This window comes from Humulus lupulus, chromosome 6, assembly GCF_963169125.1.
Source record: "Humulus lupulus chromosome 6, drHumLupu1.1, whole genome shotgun sequence".
NCBI lineage: Eukaryota > Viridiplantae > Streptophyta > Magnoliopsida > Rosales > Cannabaceae > Humulus > Humulus lupulus.
This window is the reverse complement of record NC_084798.1, coordinates 75,264,507-75,274,445: the sequence shown is the minus strand read 5'-3', so window position 1 is coordinate 75,274,445 and position 9,939 is coordinate 75,264,507. Positions and strand designations below refer to the sequence as shown.

Below are 9,939 nucleotides of genomic sequence, written 5' to 3'. Positions count from 1 at the left end.
ACTGTAAACTATTATGAATTTTTTAAAAATTTGCAAAATGCTCTAAATAGTTACAATATACAGTCAAAAAAAAAATCGCTCCGAAAAATATTCACGGTTCAAGAAATACTGAGAGCCCCACCAGTAAGACTTAAAGTGAAACCCCTATAAAAATATTGTCCTATAATGTAAGTTCGTATTCATACAAACATAATTAAATTTATCTTAAAAGTTATTAATACTATATTATTATATATTTCTTTTAATAAAGTATATTTTATCCATTAATATTTTTAATCTTAAGAAAATTTACTATAAAATGTTTAGCACGTATATAAATTTTCATATAATATATAATTTTTCATTCCAAATGCACGAGAGATTCCATTGAACAAAAAAGAACATGTTATCTCCTTCCACCGTAGTGGCAGTGTTGGCTATCCCGCCTTATGTTTGCAAATCTGAGTCAATTTAAGACACTAAATCATTATTTAAACATGTCATCTATTCATGAACTCATCTCTACAACCAAGATGAGTAATTTTTTAAGATGAAAAGGAAAATAATAATAACAATAATCATGTGGCCAGTACTTCAACTCATGTCCCAATCCATTTCAAGTTGCAAGAGAGTACCTGTGAGGAAAAGATCACTGATATGCTTATCAATAACAATAAACATATAAATTTTGAAGTGGTGCGGATGATCATTAACATTCTAACAGAAGCAACGAAAAGAAGCATAATAATAAGACAAGACCTTTCTGGTCCGAGACACTCTTCAACTCAAAAAGCTGAGAGCAAGCCAGATGAAAAGATCAAATTTTTGAAAGAAAGTTAGGGGGAAACTCGCAAGCATGAACACTTTTCAAGGCTACTATTAATATAGCAACTGGATGATATCAAGGCTACTTGTTGCAAACCTCCGGAATAAGTAGTACCTGTACAATATAATATGGATTGAACTCTAGCTGCTCTGGAGAACTTTTTGAGGATCGAGTTGCCCACTGCAGTAACTGGAAGGAACAGCTGAAAGCTCTAGTCTTCCTTTCCACTCCTCACCAGGTTTCAGGGTGATATGTTTCTCAATAGCAGCAGCCTCAACACACAGCATGTGCTTGTATTCATCATCGCCAAAATCAGCCATAGCTTTTGCCTTCTTATCCCAAGGATTCCAAACAACTGCACAAAAAATAACAACAATACATGCCCTGGGTTTACTAGATGTAAGAGATTTTACGGGTGTATTTTGTTGTCAGATATCTCATAAGAGATTGAAGTGCTTGGTTGTAATTATTTCATTTCCTTTTCCTACTTCTATTAATTTTCAAGTATCTCACATAGCTATATCCATCGCTTCTTCCCTAACTACTCCCAAACCCAGCAACTATATAACTACTTTATGGCATGTAGAACACCAGATAGAGTATCTAAAACGAACAGGTACAGGCTTGCATAACCCAAAACACGCCCACCATTTTTTTTATATATATCAGAAAGTAAAGTTGCTTTATTGAATAGATTGAGCATATTACAGAAGTTGCTATTTTAATATTTACCAGCATCTGGGAGTCCATCTTTACGTATAACAAAAGTCCTCTTTTTCTCATGATCAAGAATTGCAATCTTTGTAGGAGTGCTTAGATAAATCTTGTCCACCTAATCAATGTTAAAATAAGTATCAGGCATTACGAAAGTATTAAGAGCGGCATCCGAAACTCAGTGGTGGGAAACCTTACTTCTGATTCAAATGTTATTGCATCCCCCTGTTCAGTAAAGCGTTCCCTACTCTTCAAGTTGTCAAAATAATCTAGGGTCTCTAATCCTTCAACTCGTACTTCACTGCACATTCACAAATGATATTAATAAAATACTTGTGAAGTTACAGACTACATCTTAACCATATGCTACAGAAGTTGAAGTAATTTACAGTATCAAGTCAATCATAATTTTCTAAAGGAAAAGATTTTAGCAAAAAAGAAATGGAGCCATTGGCAAAAAAAATTTCACATAAATTTTTTTTAAAAGGTTAAAAGTGTTCTGCTGATGTATGCATTTTGTAAAGTAATTGCAAACAGTTTTAGACATAATCATGCACAGCACAAAGAATTTCCAATGGTAAGCCTGATTTATCAGCAACCCATTGTCCTAATAACGTGCCCCTCTAACAAGAAGAAGGGTACACTTTCATCAGTGAACATGTGAACCGTCACCAATACATCAGGATACTACTTCAAGACAAGTAACAACAAATGACACAAGGATTCATTTTAAAAATACAGTCTAAGCCTGGTTTTTTCCAGCAAGGAACAAAGTCTAGATAGCGTCAAAAATATAACATTGAAGCAAAGCATCAAAATTAAGTAATAAGTCTAAAAAAATTCTTGATGACACAACTACCAATTGACAAGAAACCATTATTGAAATAAGAAATTTAATCCAACTAATGTAAAACAAGCAACCAAAGAGCACACACATAATAAAAAAAAGACAGTTACATTGAAAAATTAAAAAAAAACACATATGAACTACCTAATATCTGAAACGGAGAAATAGGTATGATACGCAAAAGAGAATGAGAATGGCTTCCCATCAGGGTTGGTGTTCCTAACACGAGATGTCAGCATGAGATCTCCTCCTGGTCCCAAAGCCACCCGCAGCCGGAACTCATAACTTCAAGTGAACACAATATAAATATGTATATACAAATGTACTGATATCAGTTATATATAATGTAATTGTATATGGCTGAAGAGGGGATGAAATGAATATAGACAATGAATTTATACAGTATATATAGGGAGGGGAGAAAAGTTCTCTTACCTGTGTGGCCAGACCTTTATATCATCTTCAGAAGGCCTGAGGATCAAATCAACATAAGCTTTGCTGTAGGTTGGCGTTGGAAAAGGAGGTGGATCAGTATCCACATCCCAAAACCTGTTTCTAGCAAATCCGTGCGACTCAAGAGGGCCGTGATTTGCAAACTGCAATCATAGGAGAATTTCCTTGAACAAGATGAATGGAACAAAGTAAAGCAATATAAGGGAAGAAAAAGCAGTGCATACTTGAGGAAAACAAATTGGTATTCCACCACGAATTGCTTTAGGAGGCTTAAAAATAGCCTGCACAAGAAAATAATAAACATTACTAATTGCTGCAAGCTGTATCACACGTGAAAGTTAAAATGACTAATATGAAACAGAAAGGATAGAACTCAAAAAGCAAAATAACCACACCTCCTATAATCCATTAATTATAGGGAACTGTGTCAAGCTTGCAAGGTAAAGAATATATCCAAGAAAGAAAATCCTACAGATTTTGATATGATGAATAAAGAGTAAATCACACTAAGCCTAAAGATAACTGAACATAAAGAAGAGGGCTAAGATTCATCCATTATCTTTTTATGCATAACCTCCAACACACAGAAGTGGTAGCAAATAACTTCTACATTATTTCTGGGTGAACCAAACCAATTTTAAATTTTCCACATTGATGAAGAATTTTTAGAAGAGCAACATTTCAACAAAACCACAACAGACATGAGTGATGAGACAGCAAGTCAATGTTCTAGCCATACCCAATCAACTCACATTTGTTGTAGGAATTCTGCACAAATAACCCTAGTAGGCGGCCAATAGAAAGATATGAAAGATAGAGCATTCTGAAGCTTTCTCACACAAATCAACTTTCGAAAAGTTAGCCAAAGGGGATATTTCACTTAACTAAGTCTTGCCAGTGCATTGGGAAATCTTTGATCAGGTTTTTAGATGGCTGGTGGCTGACTGAATACTTGTGAGAACTTACAGAGACAAAAACCCTTCTTAAAGGTCTCCAATTAGTGCATATTGTGTAAAAGAAACTTGGAGACCAATGACCAGATATTTCCACATTGCTCATTTACAAGAACAGTTTGGATTAGATTCCTATCGCAGATGGGAGTTGATTGGCTCTGGCCAATATATTATCAAGATATAGTACAACATGCAGAGGGGGAAGGTGAGGGGGGGCAAAGGGTGCCATGGGAGCTCGAGTTGAAGAAAAAAGAGACTATGGAATGTGGTTGTCCTCACCATTCTTTAACAATGCCTAACAAACAATAGAATCTTCAACGAGGTAAAAGAGGATGTGGGATTTATTTGGGGAAAGAAGCATTGGGTGGCTCTGTGGACCCTTGATAACAAAGACTAACTAACGCATAATCTTTTTCTATGCTTCTTTGTGAATGGTATTTGAGGTAGTAGTGATGCGACAGTTTGAACAATATATTAGTGTTTATGTACTACATGAGCCTCTTAATGGGGTTTCAGACTCTAACACAGATGGTAACCTATCATCTCTTATTAATATAATCTTTTTTTCATATCAAAAGAATAATGTAAATATAGATAGTCGCTATATTCAAAGCTCTTTTTACTTGAGGAGAAATTTGTAAAATGACTTACATTGCTGTAAATTCTCATGTGTGTTCAATTTATTTAATGTCGTCATATGTCAACTACCCAAACACCTTCATTTTTGGAGCCAAAGATCTCCATACGAATGAGCATGGTTAGATCCCAACGCGTTTAGCTTCTTAGGCACAGATCTACAAGAAAACACCTTCGTCCCATTTAGCTTACAAATCCTCCTATCAAACACTGAAGTGCAACATCTAAGGGAATCCCATAATCAATTATGAAGCTTATATTAGCTCTCTGGCATATAAATTTCTAATTAATTTTAGATTCTGATAGGCCTCCAATACGTTTCACATATAATAGGCGACAATAATTAGTTGTGGAGGTATTTTGGTATTTTGTATTGAACAGTGATCGTTTGTCCTTGGTTGGTTACATATCTGGCAAGGTGTAGTGGTAGTTTAGCTTTGGGATGGTTGAGTAGGAATGTATATTCTGCTCTTAGCTGGTGAGGTAGGCATTTAAGTTATTTTGGGTGAGCTTTGGCTCAAGTGAAGAGTCTCCAAGTTCTTTCAAACAACTTGGAAAGCTATGTACTGGTGCTCAAGTAAAAAATACAGCCTGCTGCCATATTACCCAGATTTGTGTTACTGTTTGATTGATTGTTGTTATATAGTTTCTGATCTCGTATTTAACCACCTGATCTACTCATGTCCCCATTCTCTTAAAGCTACTATAGAATCATTCTGTTACATAATTAAATAAAATTATTGATGTGTATAAGTCATGTTCAAACAATAAAATCCTATAATGTGGGTTGTATAACTTAAGAAAATAAGAAAGGAACGCGAACAAAAACAAGTGCTGATAATTCAGATTTCAGTGGCATTTATGATATATGAATAATACAGGTTAACTCACTCCATTTTCAGGGCTAACTGCAACAACTGTTCAGTAATATGCAGCACTCACTTCAGTTTCAAATACCCTGTGCCTTAAAAATCCAAAGGAAATGATAGCTCTACATTGTGAAGCATAATACAGGCAATAAACAAATACACAAATCACGCTTTCCTTTTAAACAGATGAGTGTTTAATGATGTGAAAACTAAAATCTTCTAAACATGATTTGCGAAACAATATTTTTTAGAATTAAATAAAACAACATTTGATCTAATCAGCGAGATATAAAAGGGGGAAATTAAATTATAAAATTTACTCAAATTCTAGCACAAACTTTTTTACTTGTCTCTTAAACAGATTTATACAAAAACAATGGACTGCCTATTATAAACTAAAAAAAAAAAGATGTGAAATCTTCTCTAAAAGCAGAGCGTTTAGACCTTAAATCCAAGCCAAAATAAGCATTAAAACTATATCATTGCAAAATGGATTCATTATCAATAGAGTAATGGAAACAATGACATTTGATGGTACAAACATCCTACAATGAAGTCATATAAGCAACTAATAGCTCAATCATTATCTATCTAGGAGATGTAAAAACAACCACACTACAGGGTACAGAGATCCATTGCATGGTCTATAGAAACTTGCTAATCTATTAAGAAAAATAAACAATTAATAACTCCATCAGTACCAAGCAAGGCATGGGGAAGGACTAATAATCTTAGTTAAGGGTATGGAAGTTTAAAAGTTAGCTAATAAACCTTATCACTCAAAAAAGACAAAAGCAGCTAAAAACCTAATTATGACATTAAAACTTTTTGTTGTTAAGCACATGCAGTCGCATTCCTGCGGGTTCATCAACAAATTAGCAAGCTTAGCACTGAAACATCACTTCATCTTATGAAATACTGAGTTTCTATTTCTTTTATAGAAATTCTAACAGATTTATACCTTCGACATAAACAAAGAAAGGCAATTAAACAACAGTCTTAAATAAAGGAACAAGTCAAAATTTGGAGTGAAATGAAATCCTCTCAATGAAATAAATCAGAAAACAAAAAGAAAACAGAATCAATTACTGCATTACCTTATTACTAACAAAAAGCAATTCCTCCCCATGGTCATTCTTCCATGATGTCACTTGAGCTCCATACAAATATACCTGGTATCCAAAAAGTAACAAACTATAAATTAAAGAGACCATTAAGATCGGTATTAAGCAATGTTCTAGGATTCCTGGAAAGTGTCTAACACAAGCATCAAGAGGGCATCATGATCAAAGTGGTAATTCCATATATACATGAAGAATTAAAAAAATTAAAAAAAGAGGAAAATAAGGTAAAAGAAAAAATAAACAAACAAGACAACGCCAGCCAAAAGAAGCACAGTAACTACTTGTAAGCAGATCAGTTGTTGACAATAAATTAATAAATGATTTTTTTCAAATAAACAATAAGTAACTTAAAGGGGATTCATAGCAGCTTCAGAAGCTTAAGCATCTGAATGGCTACTGCCTTAGTTTTTCGCCTATCTTATTACAGAAAAGTTGCCCAATCCCTACTAAGATCGAGAAAAGATAGACACTCAAAGTCTTCAGCATTGTAAACCCAGGTTGCGACCCATAATTTAACATTCTCCCAGAGGCCTTCTGCTGAAACCGTTTTATCATCGAAAATTATGTTGTTCCTCTCCGGCCAAACCGCCAAAAATAGCAAGAGTGGCAGCTGTCCACAATGTAAAATTCCTCCTACCCCCTTTTCAATTTACACTCATCATCTGAACATAGTTTGATGCATGTAAAAACATCCATAAGATCATTAAAGGCTTGTACTTCAATCTTCTCCCTCTTTTACTTTTCTTTCCATCACACACACACAAGAATAAATAAATAAACATAAACAAAAAAAAAAAAATAGTTCAGCACTAGAACTTAGTAATAAAATTCCTTGATTAATTTTCACGAGAATATGTCTTCCTTGTCCCTTCACATATCCAGAGAACTATGTTGCTACAGAGAGATCCATAATTTAATGATGCAATTGAATTAGCAGGGGCAATTTGTCAATAGCATTTTAAAAAAAAAACATAATTAGCTACATGTGTTCCAATTTCAAGTGGTATGAAGTACCTAAGGCATGTTTTCCACTGTTTTACTTTTTTGCTGTAATTTCAGATATGAGAACAAAAAAATCAAATACATTTTGAATTCAAAGAGATTGAGAAAGTGAGGAGAGAAAAAAAACACATGACAGAAAAGTTACGACGAATGTGACATGAGAAAGACTGAGAAGAGAGAAAGGGATATAAGAGGGGTCAAGAAGAGAGAGTGATACTAAAGAGAGGGGAGATAACGTGATGAGAGGGGAATAAATGTTGAAAAAAAGTGATGAAAAATATTAAAAAGAGAGAATCGATAGCAAAAATGCTTAAGAGTTCTGCTAAAAACAATTGTTAAAGAGCTCAAAAAGAGATGATGAGGAGAGAAAAACATGAATGGGAAGTTGAAAAGAGAGAGAGAAGCATGAGATAGTAAAAATAATGTGAGGGTAAGTGTATTGTCTTAAATTTAAGTCATCTATAATATTAAAGAAAATAAAAACTATACTCTGAGAATAGTGCCATACACAGGTACCAGTTCTCGTAAAACAATTCTACTTTCAAAAACCGAAATTTTACTTTTTTAGTCGGAATGCAACCCCTCTTAAATCCTCATCAGAAGATATGTGCAATTTTGTTTAACATTTGACAACATGAATCTTATACATATTAATTAAAAAATAAAAACATTTTCTTGGAGGTTTTAAGTTAATTGATGAGTAAGAACGAAATAAATCCTCAATATTTATACCCTTATCTCAATTATTGTTCTTCAACAAATCAATCATCCATACAAAATAATGAGGAAATACGTAAGACGCTTCCTAAATCAAATCATCAACCAGAACGCACTAGAGAATCCAAATACAATTCAATTACCAAATCAAATTCTACAAAACATTATGCAAAGATTTTAAATGCTGATCATCAATGAACCGCCCGTTAGGAAGAAAAAAATTGAAGTATCAATCAGATCTCGCATTGAATTCATGACTATTAATCTCTAGTGATTGGCTGCTAGTCTAACAGATCTGAAATTACCTACAAAATGCATGATAAATCGAATCTTAGAGTACAATAACAAACAGTAGAAGAAAATTCGATTCCGAAAAATGTAAAAGTTCAAACCAATAGATTTATTTAACTCAACTAATTCAAAGCTCGGTTTAGTTTAATCATAAACATACGTGGCTTTGATACAAAAATAGTAGGCAGTATTGAACATGCTTGAAGCGTTATAACAATAATTTATATAAATTAAAGAAAACACAAAGTTATCATTATATGTTCCACACTCCAATAACCACAGAATTCCACACACAAAAAGAAAAATTAAATTAAATGCGAGCGATGAGACCGATCAGATCTGATCCCAAAGGATTCTAAACCTCAATCAACGAAAACACGATCAGACTCCGACTAAAAAATGGCGAAAAAATCGAACAAAGCAGTCAGATCTCGAGAAGGAAAGAGAATAAGTAGAAGTTTACCTCGGCGGAACTGCCACGGGACTCGCGGAGGACGATCTTATCGAGGCCATTGATGCCCTTGGCGAGGTCCACATGCGGTGTAGTAGAAGTCATAGCCGATGAAGGAACCTTCTCGCTACTCATAGCTAACTCGGTAAACCGTACTCTCTCTCAACCTTTACTATATCAACTGTTTTTCTCCTTCAGACGGCTACCATATATATATATAGAGAGAGAGAGACTATATACAATATTATTTGGCAGTGTCCCGTCTAGACCTGTGAGTGTGAGTGGGTAACTTTTATAGTATTGGAGTCAATAGCAAGAGACCAAAACTCTCGTTAAATTTCTGAGGTATGGAAGTTTCTCTCTTTTTCTCTTCCTCGCTGTCCTGAAATTTCGTTTGGCTTTTCCGATTTTGTTGGCACTTCCGTTATCCGGACCCGAAATGTTCGGCTTGGCTGGTGTGTCCCCACCGCACCAATTTCGACCTTGGGTACACTTTTGACCCGACCCGTAATTATTCTTTTTAATGGGGAATTTCTTCAAATTGCCTTTCAAATTTGAGATATCATTAACTTTAAAATGAATTTTTTTAGTAACGAATATTTCATTAAAAATAAAAATAAGAGTGAAATACATCATGAGAACTGAAGAAATGAAAAGTAATTTACTTATAGAAGTTTTCCATCATCTCTAAGAGCATATACAGCCTAAAACAAGTCGGACATTCTAGAAAAATTAGATAATAAACTCGTAGCATTCTTTATAGAAATCTTAACTTAGCAAAATACAAAAAACTCTTAGAGGATGCACGCATTAAATCAACCTGTCATATTCTACATGACAAATAAGCTAATTCATAGCCAAATTTAAAAGCATTTATGCTTGAATGACTGAGAAACAACATAAAAAACAACAAAAATAAAAAATTTGGGAGTATTAAACTTTTAAGAATGAAATAAAAATAATATAAACATATTTTTTATATATAAAAAAAATACTAATTGGCAAAAATGAAGATCACATGCAAAATAACAATAAAAATTAAAAATTTATAAGAGAAATTCAACAATCATCCAATAA

The 9,939-nt window shown here is 33.7% G+C and overlaps 1 protein-coding gene across 3 annotated transcripts; it reads right to left on the bottom strand.

The window, feature by feature from the left end:
• Positions 1-336: 336 nt before the first annotated feature.
• LOC133782287 (putative glucose-6-phosphate 1-epimerase) lies at positions 337-9,270 on the bottom strand. 3 transcript variants are annotated; one of them, XM_062221537.1, is made up of 9 exons: positions 8,875-9,270; positions 6,375-6,449; positions 3,044-3,100; positions 2,802-2,962; positions 2,511-2,651; positions 1,718-1,820; positions 1,538-1,637; positions 920-1,160; positions 337-631 (listed from the first exon to the last, which is right to left on the bottom strand). In XM_062221537.1, exons 1-8 carry the CDS (start codon positions 8,995-8,997, stop codon positions 946-948), a joined length of 975 nt encoding a protein of 324 aa, XP_062077521.1. In that variant the 5' UTR covers positions 8,998-9,270; the 3' UTR covers positions 337-631; positions 920-945. The 3 variants fall into 3 exon arrangements, with proteins under 3 accessions (XP_062077521.1, XP_062077520.1, XP_062077522.1); XM_062221536.1 differs by having other exon boundaries at positions 337-614; positions 8,875-9,268; XM_062221538.1 differs by lacking the exons at positions 6,375-6,449; positions 8,875-9,270 and adding an exon at positions 4,424-4,534 and having other exon boundaries at positions 337-614.
• Between the last annotated feature and the right edge of the window lie 669 nt (positions 9,271-9,939).